Source organism: Callorhinus ursinus, unplaced genomic scaffold, assembly GCF_003265705.2.
Source record: "Callorhinus ursinus isolate GAN/ISIS: 27379988/994484 unplaced genomic scaffold, GSC_fseal_2.0 scaffold26, whole genome shotgun sequence".
NCBI lineage: Eukaryota > Metazoa > Chordata > Mammalia > Carnivora > Otariidae > Callorhinus > Callorhinus ursinus.
The window spans coordinates 16,269,657-16,289,061 of NW_027397088.1; the positions used below are offsets into that span (position 1 = coordinate 16,269,657).

The following is a 19,405-nucleotide window of genomic DNA, read 5'->3' on the forward strand; positions in this document are numbered from 1 at the left end:
GTGGGCAGGGTTGAGAGAGAAATGAGCAAGGACAGGTATCAGCTGGCCAGATCAGACCTCGCACTCAACCAGAAGAAAAATTTTGCAGCCCGTCAACCATCACATCACATCCTTCCAATATTACCTAGTGTTCAGTCTTGAGCCCTAGTCGAGGAAACAGAAAAACTAGTGCTTTGGGTATGTTCGAATGGCCAGGGCTCTGCTGGCTTAGCCAACTCTACCCCTTAGTTATGGTTTCTATTTTAAAATTCCACCTTCAGGGCGCCTGCGTGGCACAGTTAAGCGTCTGCCTTCGGCTCAGGTCATGATCCCAGGATCCTGGGATCGAGTCCTGCATCGGGCTCCCTGCTCAGTGGGGAGTCTGCTTCTCCCTCTCCCTCTGCCTGATGCTCTGCCTGCTTGTGTGCTCTCTCTGTCAAATAAATAAATAAAATCTTTAAAAATAAATAAGTAAAACTTTACCTTTGTGCAGCCGATGCTTCTACTTTGCTGGTTAATTTTAATCCTTTAAAGGGGGATAACTAGTTGTCAGCAAAAGAAGGCAGACACAGATAAAATGTAGCACCTCTCTGGCTCATTCAGAACTGCATCAGTCACAGCTCTGTATCCGATACAGTTACCACCCCCAGGCCTGGGTGTTCAGAGTCTCTGATTCTGCAGTTAGACCCAGCTGGGGCTTGAAACTGGCTCCAGACGTTTAGTAGCGTTACCAGATGGTGGGATCCTCTTAGGAAGTAATTCTGTGGGCTCTCTATTCCCTAACCAGGTCTTTGAACATAATGTGTTTCTCACCCCCAGCAAACTCAGCTTTCTCATTCCCTAACTAACCAGTCTCTATCTCTACTTTAGGAAGAAATTAGGAGAGAAAGAAAGGGACGAAGGAGAGAGAGAAGAGAGAAGGAGGGAGGGAGGGAGAGAGAGAGAGAAATTATGGTCCCATATTTTCCATATATGCTAGTAGAAGTCAATATTATTTTTCTTCTCAGTCAACAGGATTTCTCCCACCTCCTCAAGTGCCATTTTCATGTTTTTAGCTTTGTTTTGTTTTGTTTTAAGAAACCCATCTCCTCAGGCACCTGGGTGGCATCTGCCTTTGGCTCAGGACATGATCCCAGGGTCCTGGGATCCGGCCCCGTGTCAGGCTCCCTGCTCAGCGGGGAGTCTGTTCTCCCTCTGCCCTCCACCCACCCCACCCCACCCTTGTTCTCTCTCTCTCTCTCTTTCATAAATAAAAATCTTTTTTAAAAAAATCCATCTCCTGGGCGCCTGGGTGGCTCAGTCGTTAAGCGTCTGCCTTCGGCTCAGGTCATGATCCCAGGGTCCTGGGATCAAGCCCCACATTGGGCTCCCTGCTCAGCGGGAAGCCTGCTTCTCCCTCTCCCACTCCCCCTGCTTGTGTTCCTGCTCTCACTGTCTCTCTCTGTCAAATAAATAAATAAAATCTTAAAAAAAAAATCCATCTCCTCCCCAGGCTTATCTGGTGATTCTTTTTTATTGAAGTATAATTAGCATACTGTGTTATATTAGTTTCAGGAGTACAATACAATGATTCAACAATTCTATACATAACTCAGTGCTCATCACGATAAATGTGCTCTTCATCCCGTTTATCTATGTCACCCATCCTTCCACCCACCTTCCTGGTGATTCTTAATTTCAAAAACAATTGAAATCTTTCCCGACCATCCCACAGCAGGAGCATAATCTGGGTCTGATTAGACATACCCCTGCCAAAACAAAAATATGTTATTTTTAAAGTGGTTTCTCAACAAAACAAGTGTTTGGTTTTGGTCGTGACTTGTTTCATCTTTTTTATTTTTGTTTTCGGTCACCCAGTATTTCTCCCTTTCTATTCATTTCCATGCCTTGTCCCCATTGATTTTATGAGCTTCCAAAAGTTGTGCACCCAATTCCCTTTTGCTTAAGTTAGCCAACTTTTGGTTAGTTGGCTTTGGGTTAGCCAGCTTAGTTGTTCATAAACGAAAATATTAACCAATACACCTGGGCCGCATCTTGGCCGTCACCTCTTCTTCTTGTCCTAAAATTGCTAGTGCTTAAGCATAGATAACGGTGATCCAAATATCGTCTCCCAGATAAATTTCCCAATCAGTAAACTGGATTTAAGGGAATGGGGAACAGAAGTTGATATGAGAGGAGAATATTTCAGCAGTACAATATCATGAGGTGTATTTATTTGTAAGACACAAAGAAAGCTGTGAGTGCACAAGTCCGCCTGCAACACTGGGGGTAAGGACTTTGACTACTTACAATTTTGCCCATAGTTGGCTTTAGGAAAAGACTGTGATAGTATCCTTCCTTGTAGCCTTCTGCTCCGATGCCCTTCCTCTTTCTTCAGCAATAAAAGCCACCGGGACGGAGATCATTGAGATTCAGGAAAAGGGGTAAGAACAGAAGCCACTGGCAGACAGTAGCCAAGCTGACATTATAGATCTCCTTGCAAATACCGAGTCATTCAAATGTTTTCATGAGCATATCTCTGCTGCTCTTCCCAGCAATACTGGAAGGGGTGGGAGTGGGGGGCGCGAGCGGAAGAGGAGCAGAGCAGATATTGTGGTTTTCATTTTACTGTTGAAAACACTGAACTTCAGAGAGAGGAAGTAGGTTTTCCAAGCGTCCCAGGCTGAAACCCACATCTTCTCGTTTCTCCTATAAAGAAACCAAAGAGGTAGGCTAATTAATGTACTGGCAAAAAGGAACAAGTAGTAAATGAGTGAAGAGTAGTAGGTCTTGAATTATTATTTTTTTAATTATTTTTTAATATTTTATTTATTTATTTGAGAGAGAGAATGAGATACAGAAAGCATGAGAGGGGGTAGGGTCAGAGGGAGAAGCAGACTCCCTGCTGAGCAGGGAGCCCGATGCGGGACTCGATCCCAGGAGCCTGGGATCAGGACCAGAGCCGAAGGCGGTCGCTTAACCAACTGAGCCACCCAGGCACCCAGGCCTTAAATTATTAATAGCTACTACACCTGTTAGGTTCCAAGATTAAGTCCCTAACCTTCAAGAAGGGGAATAACATCTGGTTGCCTGAGAGAAAGGGCTGGAAGCACAGCACGGGCTCAGTTAACGTTTGATGAATGAACAACGCACGAGACAGGATGCACTACCCAAGAGAGGGCCTTAGAGCCCCGTAAGGTGTTCTGATTCCGCACGGCCAGTAAACGGAAACCTCTGGAGAGGATTTAGACAGAAGCACCAGCTCAAGCTCCCCGGCTCAGGGGTCAGCTGCAAAAACTTTTATACTCAGATTTTGTTTTTCAGCTGACGAGGTCTAAAAGAGGAACAGCCGTTCCGCCTTCCGACAACCCACTGCGGCAAACCCCAGGGGAAAAGAGTTTGCTTTGGGCTTGGGGGTGGCTCTCTTTCCTTTTTGTGTGCACCTCTCCCGAAAAGCGTTCTCGGAGCGATCCAAGGCTTCTGGAGAACGGCAGGCTGCTCGGAGGCGTTGACTCCCTGTCAGTTCCAGCCCGACAGAGAGGCGCCCCCGTCTCGAAGCCCCCGGCGGTCGCCCGCTCGGAGCAGCGTCGCCCAGCGGGCAGAGGCGGCCGGCGCGTCCCGGAGCCTCCCTCCTCCCGCAGCTCTCGGCGTCCGCAGGCTGCCACCTCCCGGGGCGGCCGGGCCGCGGCCGAGCGGGCGCCGCTATTGGCTGGCCGGGCGGCGGCGGAGGGGCGGGGCCGCCGTGATTGGCGGGGGCCCCAGCCGGAGGGGGCGGGGCCACTATATCAGAGGAGTCCCCCGTCGCGCCGCAGGCAGTCGGGCTGCTGGAGTGCGGCGCCGCCGCGGAGACCCGAGCGGCCGGCGGGCGGGCGGGCTGGCTAGGGGGTGGCGGGGAGGAGGGCGCGGGGGGGCCGCGGGGCGCGGGGCAGCGGGCTGCGGCGCTGCAGCCTCCCGAGGGCCAACCTCGCCGAGCCCGGGGCTGGGTCTGAGCGGTGGCGAGGCGGCAGCCCCGCGCACACCAAAGAGGAGGCGGCTGTGGCGGCAGCGGCGGCCCCAGCCATGCTGTGCTATGTGACGAGGCCGGACGCGGTGCTGATGGAGGTGGAGGTGGAGGCGAAAGCCAACGGCGAGGACTGCCTCAACCAGGTGACGACGAGGGGCAGGCTGGGGGGGGGGCGGCTGGTCCCCCGAGGCCGAGGGGCCTCGCGGCGGCGCCAACCTCCGGGGCGCGCCTTTTGCCAGGGGACGGGCGGCGCTGCGGCTGCGGCCAGCGGGGGAGCGCGTCCCGGGCGCCCGGCCCGCGCCCCTTCCTCCTAGCGGCCGTGGGGCACGCGGTCCCCGCAGGCTGGGAGCGCGTGGGTGGGGGGCGAGGACGCGCGAGGCGGGCCTGCCACCCTGCCCCCGCCAACCCCGCACTTTCCCGGAAGAAGGCGGCCCAGCACACCTGCCGCAGGTGTGTGCCTGATGCGGCCTGTCGGGTCTCCGCGGGGTCTGGCAGCGCCAGCTTGAGTCCCGAGATGAGGTGGCTGCTGGCGGTCGCAGGTCCCTGGGGTTGCTTGGCAGACAAGCGGAGCCCTTGTCTCTTGCTGCTTCTCAAATGGACCATTCACCTGCACCTCCCGGTTTGCAGGGCTCGGGAGAACCATGGGTTTTGGTCATCCACTCCGTTGCCTTTAAAGCACGCATTTCCTCAGGAGTAAAAAAGAATGGTTCGAAGCAGTGCATGTTGGTATGACAGACAGCAAATTTGATCTCAGATGGAAAGCTGTGCCCTCAAACCCCCTAGACCTGAGATGTTCGGAAAACCTCTTGTAACAAGCTTAACTGACACTTGTGGCATGTTTCCTCAGTGTGTTTGGTTTTTTTTTTTTGGAGTCCAGATGGTTAAAATTGTCCAGATAATCTGCCACATCAGCTGTGCAGATTGTGCTGGTGGAGGAAATTCCAGTGATTGGAGTAAGAGGGAAAATACCCTGTAGATTCCCTTCCTCTGCCTTTCTGGAAGGCTGCTTTTGAGGACTCCTTTTTCTCTACTACAGTTGACGGGGGTGTCCTAGGTGTTAAAGGAAGCACAAGTCTCTCCATTGGTTTAGCAACACTGGGATCTTAGAACTTTGTTCTTAAGCTGAAGGCGGGCATTGTGACACCTTTGTTGAACTTTATGAAAAGTACGCAGGAATCTTAGACCCAGACGGTGTCCTTGGGTTTGCTTCGACTACAGGGACCATTTGCTCATCCATGTTGCACTCATTTTTGTTCTAGGTGTGCCGGCGGTTGGGAATTATAGAAGTTGATTATTTTGGACTGCAATTTACGGGTAGCAAAGGTGAAAGTTTATGGCTAAATCTGAGAAATCGGATCTCCCAGCAGATGGATGGGCTAGCCCCTTACCGGCTTAAACTGAGAGTCAAGTTCTTCGTGGAGCCTCATCTCATCTTACAGGAGCAGACTAGGTAAAATGACGCTGAAATAAACCACTGTCAAATAGACTGTTGATTCCATTTAGAAAGGGCCATTGCCCTTCCCCAGAGATGTTCACAGGCAAATGTGTTTGATACGGAGTGAGTTGGTTCATAACTGAGAAGTTTTCCATGGCACAGCCCTTTTGTAGAGGTGAACAGGGAGCCGCCTAGTTGGCCTGGGATACATTTTCTAGCTCTTGTGGTTTTTCTTGTCTTTATAAACAATGAGGGAGCAGGGTTGAATTCTTATAAACACTCGGGATCCGTGCCACAACGCAGGGGAAAAAAAAAAAAAGGTTAAAACCCCAACTGACTTCCTGATAGCTGCATATAATGCCCGATAGTAACCTCTGCCTCAGCAGTGTTACTACAGGTCATTGTAGTCTCTCCTAAAGGAAAGCAGGAAACAGTTCCTCTTGGGTTAGTTACTTAAACTTAGTCAACTTCAGCCTAGTGTCAGATTACAGTATGTAGCAGGGAGCTCTGTCCGACTCCCTGCAGAATTTTAGAAGTTTTTAAGTTTCTTGAACGCTTAGAGAACTTTGTAAGGCCAGTGTAACTGAACTCCAACCTACAGATATGTAGTAACACATGATTGTTTAGATTGTTGAATTTCTCTCTCTACTCCTAGAAAACCACCAGCAGTGGTAGACAGCTGGAGCGTGTGGTTTCCTTTTTCAAAGAGAATGTTCTCTCCACTGGACTGACTGTAATACTTCTTAAGGATGAGCCAAATTAGGAAACTGGCGTTCAGTATTTATTGCTGAAATGTAAGAGACCTCAATCCATATAGTGACATGTTAAAAAAAAAAAAAAAGAAAGAAAGAAAAAGGAAAAGACTTATAAAAACAACAAACTTTAGATCTAAATTCTGATATTTTTCATAATCCTTTGGTTTGGAAATTTGCCATGCACTTGAAAAATGTGAGTGTGACAATCTCGAGTAATGATAAGTGGGCAAAATCCTTTAAGAGTTGTTAGCATGTCATTTTTTTGTCCTCTGCTGAAGGACTGATAGGAACATATTTTGAAATACTGTTCATTTGAATTTGAAATGTCTCTTTTACCTTGTTACGGGGCTTTTTTAAAGAGTGAGGGAAATGTTCGATTTTGTTTCTGGGCAAGCTAGTATATTACATTCTTAGTGTTCCTGAAAATGTCTTGCAAAATAGTCACATGATTGCACGTTTAAAGATGTTTTAGCTGTTTATGTTAATCAGAATAGGTTGTATTTCTTTGTTTTAACTTAAAGCTGATTTGTGAAAGTTTCCACTCTGCACTTCAATGTGATAACTTGGAGTAGAGAAGGATACACACACACACACACACACACACAAACACACACACATATATATATTACAACATATTGGAATTTTCATTGTGTAGTTTTATGATTTTGCAATCCTTTCTGGGTCTCCGGATGCAAATCTATTTTGATATTACAACTTTATTTTTTAAATTTGCAGAAGCTTCAAGGACCAAATACATCTCATTTAAACAATGGCTGTAGTCATGATAGCATAATCCAATTGTGTTATGAATGATTACAGACTTTAAAGTTTGCTGCTAGATGGTCTTTACCTGTGCTTTTCTGGAATTGAGTTAATAACCATTATTAAGTCCATTTTATTCATGCAAGAAATAGACATATTCTGTGAATTAGATATTTCGTACTTTGTTGACTCAGTTGACTAACTCTTGAGATTCATGTCTAATAGCACTCAGAGAATACACATACCTAGTTACCTAGGTAATTTTAATTGATTTTAGTTTCTTTTGAAATCTTATCAAAAAATTAGCATGATCTAAGCATTTGACTTGCTTTTAAAATATTGGTGAATTTTACTTGTTTTTTATGGGGCTGTCCAAAATACAGAATTTGAAGAAAATGCCACCTAAAGCATAGAACATTCTGCTTTAATAACTAAAGTGATTTGTAAGTAGCATTTGTACCTTTTCATTAGGATCAAAAGTTGTGCTGGGTCCAATATAGTTACAATTAGCGTTGTTTTTATGTGCATGATACTACAGAGCAAAAATACTGATTTTTCTCTAACATCGTGTTAGCCAGATAAAGCTGGTTGGTAAACTCTTTGATGTTTAATAATTCATTATAAAATATTTATGTAAACTGCCATGAAAATAAAATAGATCTGTTTACATAGTCCATAAACACAGCTCTGCCAGTCCAGTTATGAGCCATGATTTTTTACCATCTCAGAGTCAAATCAGGAGGGTACATTTAGTATACTCAAAGTGTCTGGATAGTTTATTAAATGGTTCTGGAATATCCTGGCCAAATTGGCCTCTTTGGAGAATTAAAGCAGCCTACTCACAGTAGAGCTGGTCTAAGTGGGGGCAGTGAATATATTAGTTTGCATCAGATTAGGGAGGCGGCTGCTGAATGGCAGACCAGAAGGCCTGTTGGTAACAGGAGAGTAGTTGGGGAGGGGTGGGGGTAGGGCCGGGCAGAAAGCCCTGCCTTCTAGGGGGCAGCTCTGCCCCCAACTATCAGAGTGGACAGACTTCCAGGATAGCCAACCCTGAGCTCCATCTCAGTTGAAAGCCCAGGAAGAGTTTGTCTCTAAAAATCCTTTCTAGCAGTAAATTTTTTTTTCTTTGCTTCTGCTTCCTCTTTATCTTATTTTCCTTAATGTTTTCCTAAATATATTTTTCTGAAGACAAAAAAAAGACCATACCAAGTGTCTGCCTAGATTGATACCGTTAACCTGGTCTCTGATTTGGTTCTTTACCCAGATTAGTATGTTTGCCTTTGAATGGGGGGTCTGGAAAGTAACCAGAGAGTCTTGTTCAGACTCAGCTAACACATTTCAGAGACAGAGACCAACAGGTATATTCAGCAGATGTTTGCCATGCTGTGCATTAAAACTAAAAGGGAAACTAATGAATTCTGGAAGTAGATCTGAAATAATAGTGATCTTTGAAATTCTTGCCTTGCAAAGGCTTTCAGTTATTCACAGCAATTCAGACCAGATTTTGACAACATTTTCAAAGCCAGAGATTTGAGAATTATATGCTTCATCTACAGAGATGGTGATTATACCATCCACTGCCCATAAAATGTTTCTGTTTCTCCTGACTGCTACATTTTAGCAGAGTTCTGTGATCTTTGCTAGGGGCTCTCCTACTTCCTTAAGAATCACCAACACCTGAATTCTTTCACGGAAATCAGCCTTAGTACAAGGGTTCCATGAGTCCTGCACTAAATGTTCAGGGAAATGCTGTAATCCTGAGTGTTGAATCTCATCAAGTTTTAGTGATGCGAGCAAGTGGTGTTGAGTTGGACTCGTCCCTCATTAAATCCTGCTATCCTCCAGACTCCACTCAGCCGTTGCTTCTTGGGAAAGCTTTGCTGGGCCTGCTCAGGAGACTGAACTGTCCCAAGACATCATGTAGCTTTCCTTTATAGCATATAATGAGCGTATAACACTCCCATTTACTTCTGTGACAATTTGTTTATTGTCAGCTACTCTAATAATTTAAATTCCATGAAGCAGGGGGTTGATCAACATCGTATCCCCAGAGTATACCAAAGTGCCTGGTGCATAAACATTTGTTGAATCAATGAATTAAGAAATTAGGGGTAAATAAAAATGGGGTTAACTGATACTGATAATACAAATTTTCTTACAGATAATGAAATGTTTATCAGTTTGCTTCTATAAACTGAAAAGTTTGAGACTATCTAAAAGAAATCTCACCATTAAAAAATGTTTTGTAGTGATTATTCTCTGTTAAGAATTTGCTCAGAGCTTGGCATTCTTTTGCTTCCTTCTTTCCCTCTCTCCACCTCACCCCAAGCCTTTTGTTTATTGTGGCTGTTAGTTCTCATCAAAAATGAACTACCACTCGCCTGGACCTTTTATGAAGTTCAGATAGTTTCAAACTACAGGCTCTCTTAGTCTAATTATCAGCCAATTTGTAGGTTCTAAGTACTTATTGAACCCAGGTTTTCTCTTCTCCCAACAAAAATCACTTAGATGTCAAAATCCAGGGAAGATGGCATCTTTGAAATCCACAAAGCAAATACCACATGCAACCATGGGCAGAGTTGAGGTGATAATCTTGAACGTATTCAAACCAAATCATATGGATCCTAGCCAGGGCCTATAATCATGTTCAATATCTTTCAATAAATTGTCAGTGTTGGTAAAGGTTTCTAGCATAATTTACCTTTGTGGAATTCAGAATGGGTATGTTCTGTAGGACAGTGTTGCAGCAATATTTATCTGATACAAAGGTGTTGCTGTGTTTTTCATATCAACTCTATGCCAAAGAGTAGAATGACACATTCCTTTTTTTTTTTTTTTTTCAGTATGACCAAAGACAAAATAGGCCCCAGGAAAGAAAAGCAGACTTCTATATTCAGAAAGTATTAATTAGATTTCTGAATTCTGATTTATCTATTAAGTCTTTCTTTTTGCTCAAAGTATAGGATGTTTGCATGATCATATGTTTATTTTAGCCACAGATCTCCCATCTGGGCACATTCAGTATCTTTATGAATTTCTCATACATGTATATTTGTATGAAGTTTCCAAAGAACATTAAGAAATCAATTTTTTTATGTAACTAAAATGAACTTTTAATTTTAAAAATTTGTCATTTGAACTAAAACTGGACAATTTAGATGGCACATAGGATCAGACTCAGGGTGCCCAGTGACGCACTACTCCATGCAAATGAGGTGCATTTACTCTCTGAGTCGTGCCCCACTGTACCCTGCTTCCAGACCTCTCCTGGATCTAACAGCACTCCCCACAATCCAGACTGTTGGTAGAGATCGTGCAGGGAACACGTTTAAACTGCAGGATTGCCGGGATTGTTGTTTGCCTAGGTCAGGTATGTGTTGTGAGTAAGTAATCCTATTTTTTCCAAGTACAAATCTCATGCTTCTTGTAATCCTTTTGAGGTTGGGGGATTTCCCTTCCCTTTCAGTCCCTCCCTACCCCCCATATCTTTTAACTGCTTTGGAACCTGAGGAAGAGCAAATTTGTTCGTGGTTCCCATTTTCCATTTTGGGCTTTGAGAAGGATTTCCTTAAGCTGAACAGAGACCTGACTTGGTCATTATTTGGCCCTGACAGTTTCTCAGTTGCAAGCCTTCCATGGAGTGTAGTAGATCTGATAGTTCATTTTAGGCATAGGTAGCTGTTCATTTGAATTTTGAACCATGACCATAAAGATTTTCACTAGTGTTTTTTACTGAACCTCTTATTATGAAAATTTTCAAACATGTAGGTAAGTTGAAGATTTTTACAGTGAACAGCCAGTACCCTGATCTAAATTCTACTATTAATAATTTAATCAGTTTAAAATACTTGCTTTATCACATGTTTGTTTTTAATGTGTTTCAAACTAAGTTATGGGTAAGTAGACTTCCCCCTAAAGACTTCAGTATGCATAGCCTTAAGTAGAACTCTGTATTTGTCTACAGTTCTTTTTTTCCTTTTGATAAAATATTTACATACGATGAAATGCATAATCCTAATTACACCATTTGATGAGTTTTGACAAATGTATATGTCTGTTTAAACAAAATCCTTATTGAGATTTAGAATATTACCGCCACTCCAGAAAGTTCCCTCATGCCCTTCTGAGGTCAGTCCCTGCCCTCCTTCCCCACCCCCACCCCCCAGCATAGGTTAGTTATGTGCATCTTGCTTCACACAGATGGAATCATGCATGTAGTGTGTGCTCTTTTGTGTCTGGCTTCTTTTGTTCATTATAATTTTTTAGAGATTCTTCATATTATTATATGTATATATTTCAACGACTGTTCATGCTAGGTAGTATTCCATCGTATGAATACACTACTGTTTGTCGATCCATACTTCTGGTGAGGAACACCTGTTTTCCACCTATTCTGAGTAAAGCTGCTGTGGTCAAGTACAGTCTTTTTTGAAGACATATATTTTCCTTTCTCTTGAGGAAATACCTAAGAATGGACTAGCTGGGTCACAGAGGAGGTGATCATTTAGTTTTGTAAGTAGCTGCCAGGCCTTTCCCCAAAGTGTACCACTCCGTCCTCCCATCGAGAGTTTCTGAGTCCCCCACACCCCTGCCAGCCTTCCGGTGGGGGTGTTGTAGGTTTCATTGATCCATGTCTCTTGATTAATAATGTTAACCACTTTTTTCATGCGCTTATTGGCCTTTCTTCCATATTATTTTGTGAAGTATCTGTTCTAGTCATTTACCCATTTTTACTGAGTGGTTGCCTTTTTTTTGAGCTGTGCAGATTCTTTATCTATACCAGGTCTTTGTCAGAGATGTGTTTTGTAAATATTTTTTCTCCTGTGGCTTGCCCATTTTCTTTCTATTTTTTTTAAGACTTTTTATTTATGTATTTGAGAGAGAATGAGCGGGGGGCGGGGTGGAGAGGCAGAGGGAGAGGAAGAAGCAGAGAAGCAGACTCCTCGCTGAGCAGGGAGCGCAACATGGGGCTCAATCCCAGGACCTGAGCCAGAAGCAGATGTTGAACCGACTGAGCCACCCAGGCGCCCCTTGTCTGTTTTAATGCCTTTTGATGAGTAGAAATTTTTAATTTTGGTAAAGTCTGATTTATCCATTTTTCTCTTTTATGATTTTTGCCCTGTCCTGAGAAACTTTTGCCTACCCCCCAAGTGATGGAGATACTCTCTTACGTGTCAGTCTAAAAGTTGTTATGGTTTTAGCTTATACATTTAGGCCTAGGAGCCATCATGAACTGATTTTTATTTCAGTGGAACTTAAGATATAAAACAAAACAAATGTATAGTAGTTTTTTTTTTTTTTTAATTTGATAGTTTTTAAACACAGCTAAGCAGTTGGAGCTTGGTTTAAAATAAACCGATGTGGTGAACTGGCTCATTGGACTGAGGCAGGCACAGGGATGATCTCAGAGGGGGATCTAACTGGGTGAGGGACACACCAGCGTCACTGGCCAGGCTCAGTCAGGTCTGGGGGAGAAACACTGTTCAATTGCTGGCCCTGGAGAGTTTTTAAAAATCGCTTCTTAGCCAATTTAAAGATGTTTTAGGTTTGTTACTTCAATGTGGAGTCTAATAGCAAATGTGGATATAGTTGATTTGCATTTGTGTCACAGAAAGTTCTTCAAAATGATGTCACTGGGAAGATACCAAAGGGCAGTGAGTGAGCGCAACCGCCTCTGATGGTCAGGTTAGCAACCCCTGTCAGTTTGCAGAAAGTTCTGCTTTGATTATTAGATGATTTCTTTATGAGACAAGCCAGTGTTCAGAGGACAGTTCTCTGCTTACAGTTCTTAAAAGATAAATGAGCTAACTTTATTCCTTAAAGCTATGGAAAAGAATTAATTTTTAAAGTAGAAGAAATTTGAAGTACTTCGAAACAAAAATGTATTAAGGATACGTGACTTTTTAAAATTAGAATATGGCATATCCTTAATATTTACTCCATTTTTTAAAATTTTATTTTATTATGTTATGGTAATCAGGATACATTACATCATTAGTTTTTGATGTAGTGTTCCATGATGCATTGTTTGCGTATAACCCCCAGTGCTCCATTCAGTACATGCCCTCTTTAATACCCATAACCAGGCTAACCCATCCCCCGACCCCCCTCCCCTCTAGAACCCTCAGTCTGTTTCTCAGAGTCCATCGTCTCTCATGGTTTGTCTCCCCCTCCGATTTCCCCCCCTTCATTTTTCCCTTCCTACTATCTTCTTTTTTTTTTTTAACTTATTATTTACTCCATTTTTTTTAAATCTTCCATAATGCTACAGCAAGTGTGAATTCATTTGTACCCATGATGCAAAGACCTTACTTAGTGAACCAGAATGTTTCACTCTGGGCCTCCAGACTGATCCACATATTGACAGAATCCGTTTTCTTAGTAACTGAGTAAAACTTGAAGAACCACACAGCTGGAAGAATGTTTAGAAAATGCAGTTTGAGATTTTGTCTGCAGGACATATTCACGGATATTTGCTTAAGACAAGTTTTTTTTTCCAAAGGCTTTCTTTTTTAATTTTTTATTTATTTGTTTTTTAAGATTTTATTTATTTGACAGAGAAAGACAGTGAGAGAAGGAACACAAGCAGGGGGAGTGGGAGAGGGAGAAGCAGGCTTCCCACTGAGCAGGGAGCCCAATGTGGGGCTCGATCCCAGGACCCTGGGATCATGACCCGAATGGAAGGCAGACGACTAACGACTGAGCCACCCAGGTGCCCCCAAAGGCTTTCTTTCTGTTTGCGATTCTAGCATGTAGCCTAAAGCCAATTAGAGAAGTCAACCACTTTTGATCTTTAGTTAAAAAAAAAAAAATTCACTGGGGCAAATAAAGTCTTTAAAAAAAATTTAATTGCAGGTATGACTTCTTCGACCACATCTGCTTATTTTGATATGATCGGTAACCTTTCACACATTTTACAAAAATGGATTGGGGGGGGGTGTCCATGACCTAGACAGTTACAGAGCAGATGGTTCAAGAGAAAAATAATAGGAAAAAAATACTTGCTTCAAAATCACCCCGCGAACACTTGAGCCATCGCTGGATTCCTTGTTGGAATGTGTCTCCAAGCTCTGCCATCGTCCCTGTTGGGAAGAGGGCATGAGATAGTCTGCCTATGGCTCACCACAGCTGGTGACCCTTGTGGTCACTGCTTCATTGTCTTGTTCTCCTGAAGAGCATCCACATGTCACCCAAAAACCAGTTTGAGGCTGGAGTTACCACGATAGGATATGTTCCTTCACGCTAAAGGCTGGTCAGTTCCATCTAAAAAGGATCAGATCAGCTCACCCTGTGACTCCAGGGTGGGGCTTGGCACAGAGGCGATGAATGACAAATATTTGTGGACTCGAAATGAAAAAGTTGCTTGATAGCCATGAAACTGCAAAATACAGGAAGGGCCGTCTCCGAAAGTTCATGTAAGGGGGAAAGAGGAGGATTCTTCTTCTTACAGGGTATGCATTGCCGTCCAGCCTAGAAGGGGTCGGGGGGTGGGGGTATGTAGAAAAGGCCAGTTGTCCTCCTGCCCTCTTTGTGAAATTCTGACCCACAGGCTGAGAAGAGGTCAGCATTAGGTCTCAGACCGCTGACCACCTGCTATATTCTCTTACTGCTCCTTTGCCTTTGATCTTGGCAGCTCCCTCTCTAGGAGTGGGTGCGGGTGGTTTGGAAAGAGAAATTGGATCAGTGGTGAGACTCCCGCAGGCTAAACGTAACTCTTCCATGAAGCAGAGAACTAGGCTCTAGGTTGATAACTAGGGAAAGAAGTTAAAAGATACCCCCACCTGAGCAGTGATTAAATTGAGAAGACTTGGTTTGTGGTGATACCCTTAAACTCGTTCAGCACGTAGTTTCTTTAGTTTCTTCTCTAACATCAGCATGTATTCAGAGTTTTGTTTCCCCTTTCATGAATACAGAGACAGGGGATACGTTCACCAAGATGAAATTTACCGAATGGCCATCGAAAAAGCCTTTTGACAGCTGAAGCATCGTTGTAACACCAAGATTATATGGGAATGCTAGTCCTCACTGCTCAGATAGCTATTTTAAAACAAGCTATTTCTGTGGTTATTGCTTTGCCCCAGTGGGGACCCCCTTCTCAGTTTAGTGGTGTGTCAAAAATACTTTAAAGACTAGCAGATGTTTGGGTTAATAAAAACCATGCTTATCTTCTTTCCACGCTCTTGCGCATTCTTACTGTGATTTCTTCACTGGGGCTTTGGATGAAGAAAAAGCTGCAGTATTTGGCAGAGTCTGATAATTTTAAGTATTTCTTTATCATTCTAGAACACACAAAACGTTGAACTTAAACATCTCTTAAAGGAAGATTAATGGCTCCTGTCTGCCTGACATTTTGAGGCTGTCCATAGAGCCCCTCCCCCTTGTATTTCTAGCCCTGCTTCCTTCTGCTTTTCTTATATTGCTCATGGGTCCCCTCTACCTAGGACATCAGACATAGGACTAGTATATAAATAAAAGCACTGTTGAGGACGGGAATAAGGGTATGCCGCTCAAGTGGGAAGCTGAGTTTATGAGCTCTTTTCAGAGCAGTGTCAGAACTTTACTGCTGGTCGTCATTCATTTGTTAATGGAAGGAATATCGTGGCATTTAAGCAAGTTTGAGAGGCTATAACAAGTCATCAAAGGAAGGTTATACCCGTATGTTTGCCAGAGACCAATTTTATAACCTAGGCCAGTCTGTCTATGGCAGTTTTAGATACTCTTGAGAATCTTGGGCAATCTGGATTAGCGGGCAACGGTATGTGGCATTTCCTGGGAGTTCCTAAGTCTGACATACCTTATAGTAAACGTAGAACGTAGTATTGTATACAATTAAGACAGACACAAATGGAATGGGATTTGGGGTCCGCAGACGACGTGTGGTTTTACATCCATTCACAGAGCTCACTGGTGCCAGAGACACTTGAGAAGTAGGCTAACGTGCAGCTAACTGTAAAAGTTAGACTATGTCAAATACTACAATAGAGAAATAAACAGTTTGCATAGGGTATGGATGAAAGGGTACCTAAGTCAGGGGGCAGAAAGAATGCCCCTCAGGACAGAGGGAGCAGCCAAGACAGAGACGTGGGGACATGAATATGTTTGGTCTTTCCAGGAAGAATTGTCCCTTTCCCGGCAGCATGGTGGCTGGAGGAAATGATGGGACATGTGGCTGGACGTTGGGGGCCAGACCCACAGAACCCTGGGTTCATGCCAACAGCATGCTTCCTTGGCAAACAGTCAGGGTCCCTTGAAGGATTTTGAGTGGAGAAATGGCAGGCTTATCCCAGAAGCAAGTAGCTTGGAAGGTGGATTAGCAGAGTCTAGAGAGATTGGCTTGGGGGAGACTGTAAATTCTCAGACAGTTGCAAGTAGGACATAGGAAGTAATAATAGGAAGACTGTAACTGACTTTAAAGAGTTTGCAGAGATAGAAAGTAGGTGGAAATAAGACAAAAAATCAAAAGTGGGTCTATGGGTAAGATAACAAACAAGTCTCAGGTTCCCACTGGAAGAAAAATTGGGTTTGGGAAGGAAAGCAGTGAGTTTGGTTTTGAACAAAGTGAAATTAGGATACTGAACGTCAAAGTGGAGGCATCTATAGGCACTTGGACATTTGAATGTGATGCTTAGAGAAGTTGGGGCAAAAACTAGAGATTTGGGGGTCATTTGAATAAAGGTGAGGGTCTAAGATATGAAGTCCACATCAAGATCAAGTTTTTCTCAAGATAATTTCTTTTAAAAATTTTTTAAAATTTAATGCAGAAACTTGTGTGGAGTTATTTTATATTTGATAACTTGAATGTTACTGAACTTGTCTTAATTAGATTCGTTTTCTCTGGGTTATACTTTTTATTCCAGAGAAACTTAAGTCCTTAGACTTATTTTGCCTTAATACTCAAGATTTAAAAAAAAAAAAAAAAGTGTCTTTAGTGGCGAGCATTTTGGGGGTGACTTTTTATTTATTTATTTTATATTTCATTTATTTATTTTTTTAAGGATTTTATTTATTTATTTGACAGAGAGAGAGAGAGCGAGCGAGAGCAGGAACACAAGCAGGGGGAGTGGGAGAGGGAGAAGCAGGCTTCCCGCGGAGCAGAAAGCCCGATGTGGGGCTCGATCCCAGGACACTGGGATCATGACCTGAGCCAAAGGCAGATGCTTAACGACTGAGCCACCCAGGTGCCCCAGGGGGTGACTTTTTAAATTATTGTATTTTCCTTACCTAAAAGGGATTGTGAGGTTGCTAAGCAGGTTGAGCTTGATATCAAGCTAGTCCCCCAGGATAACCTTCTCTCAATGCTTTGCAGGCATATCTTCTTCTTGCATATCAAAGAGACCCTCCTGGCAGGCCACCTCCAGTGCTCCCCAGAGCAGGCAGTGGAACTCAGTGCCCTCCTGGCCCAGACCAAGTTTGGAGACTACAATCAGAACACGGCCAAGTACAACTACGAGGAGCTATGTGCAAAGGAGCTCTCCAGCGCCACCTTGAACAGGTGAGGCTGCATGGGCACAACTGTTTGTATTCATCGAGCTAGTGAACTTATAGGTATTTCCCAAAGAAAATGAATCTCTGGTATATATACAGATAATTGGTGAGGCTCAGACTAGACCGTTGCCCAATTTAGCCAGTTCGCGAAAGATTCTTAGCCTTTTCTTTGAGAAATTTACAGACCCAAAACAATCCACCTAAATGAATGCCCTTATACAAAATGGCTATGAAATCTCTGACCTCTGAAGGATGCAAATCTCTTCAAAAGTCTATCATATGTTGGTATTTTCTTCATCCCAGCAAGGATTAAACCAAGAGACCTAACGTAGGTATCTTAGTTACCTATTCCTGGAGAATAAGTTACCCCCAAACTTAGTGGCTTACAACAACAAACAGTATCTCTCCCTGCTGGGGGTCGGAAATCTGGCTGTTGCTTGGCTGGGTTCTCCAAGATCTTTCGTGAGGCAAGCTGTTGGTGGAGTTCATTGTCATCTGAAGGCTCAGTTGAAGGAGGGATCCCCTTCCAGGTTGACTCATGTGGCATGTTGGCAGGGCCTTCTTCCCTCACCACACAGGCCTTTCCAGGGAGCTGTTTCATAACGTGGTAGCTGTCTTCCCCCAGGACAAGCCATCAGTTAGATCAAGAGGGAACACTCAAGACAGAAGTCAAGTCCTTTTAGAACGTAATCTCAGAAGTGAGTGACATCCCATCACTTCTGCCTTAGTCTGTGCATTAGAAGCGAGTTATGAATCCAGCCAGTCATTAACACAGCAGGGACTCAACACTCGGGTGAAGGGAATTGTACAAGGGTGTGAATATCAGGAGGTGGGGATCTTGAAGGACTGTGTCAGAGGCTGTCTGCAACAACAATAAAATAAATCTTGCATTTTTCAGTTGCAGGTGATCTAATCAATCTCTTACAATGCTATATCATAATGAAACTTAGAAAGTAAGTGTAGACACCTGCGTGAGAGGTTCCTACATAAAAAATTTCTTATGTATATTTTAGAGATATTGCATAATTCCTTCAATTCACCCCTATCCAGCATTCCCACTTGCTTTTTCTACTAAATATTTAATACTTGATATCGAAATGGTGTCTTAGAAGTAATTTACAGTCAATTTGCTAAATAAATGAAATAGCAATGCTATATTGCTTTAAGTTTTTGAGATACATAAGTGGCAGCATCTGCATGATTCACTAGTGAAAATGATACTGATTTCTCTCTAAAGACCACATCAGTTAATCTCTCCCTGCCCTTCTGGTGTCCAACAGCATTGTTGCAAAGCATAAAGAGTTGGAGGGGACCAGCCAGGCTTCGGCCGAATACCAGGTGTTACAGATTGTGTCGGCAATGGAAAACTACGGCATAGAGTGGCATTCCGTGAGGGACAGTGAGGGGCAGAAACTCCTCATTGGGGTTGGACCTGAAGGAATCTCAATTTGCAAAGACGACTTCTGCCCAATTAATAGGTAACCTACATCTTAAGTTTTTATTTAGCCCAAAGCATGTGTATCCCTTTATAGCTCTGCATATGAAAATAGATAAAACCAGGAAGGGATTTTCTAGATACTTACCTTTTAGGAATCAGATGTTTCGTTTTGGGCATGGATATTAATTTTATTCAGGCCTTGATAACCATTTAATTATTTATTTTATTCATTTATTTTTTTAAGATTTTTATTTGAGAGAGAGCGTTGGCACGCGCGCACATGAGCTGGGGGAGGGGCAGACGGAGAGGGAGAAGCAGACTCCCCACTGAGCAGGGAGCCCAACTCAGGGCTCGATCCCAGGATCCCGGGATCATGACCTGAGCTGAAGGCAGATGCTTAACTGACTGAGCCACCCAGGCGCTCCTTAATTATTTTTAAGCTACGAACTCAAGTGTACTGATGTGGCAGAGTTAATATTTTTCAAATAAGTTCACTGCTGTAAAAGTCTCCTTTCCACCTACACACACACACACACACACACACACACACACACACACACACACACACA

General features: G+C 43.5%; 1 protein-coding gene across 1 annotated transcript in view; it reads left to right on the forward strand.

Moving 5' to 3' along the window:
* Positions 1-3,866: 3,866 nt before the first annotated feature.
* The window catches only part of MYLIP (myosin regulatory light chain interacting protein), a 20,422-nt gene continuing 4,883 nt past the window's right edge, over positions 3,867-19,405 (forward strand). Inside the window, exons 1-4 of the mRNA XM_025891050.2 lie at positions 3,867-4,104; positions 5,221-5,411; positions 17,220-17,405; positions 18,679-18,876. Of these exons, the coding sequence (XP_025746835.1) occupies positions 4,018-4,104; positions 5,221-5,411; positions 17,220-17,405; positions 18,679-18,876 (662 nt within the window). The 5' untranslated portion in view covers positions 3,867-4,017. The remainder of the gene's footprint in view (positions 4,105-5,220; positions 5,412-17,219; positions 17,406-18,678; positions 18,877-19,405) is intronic.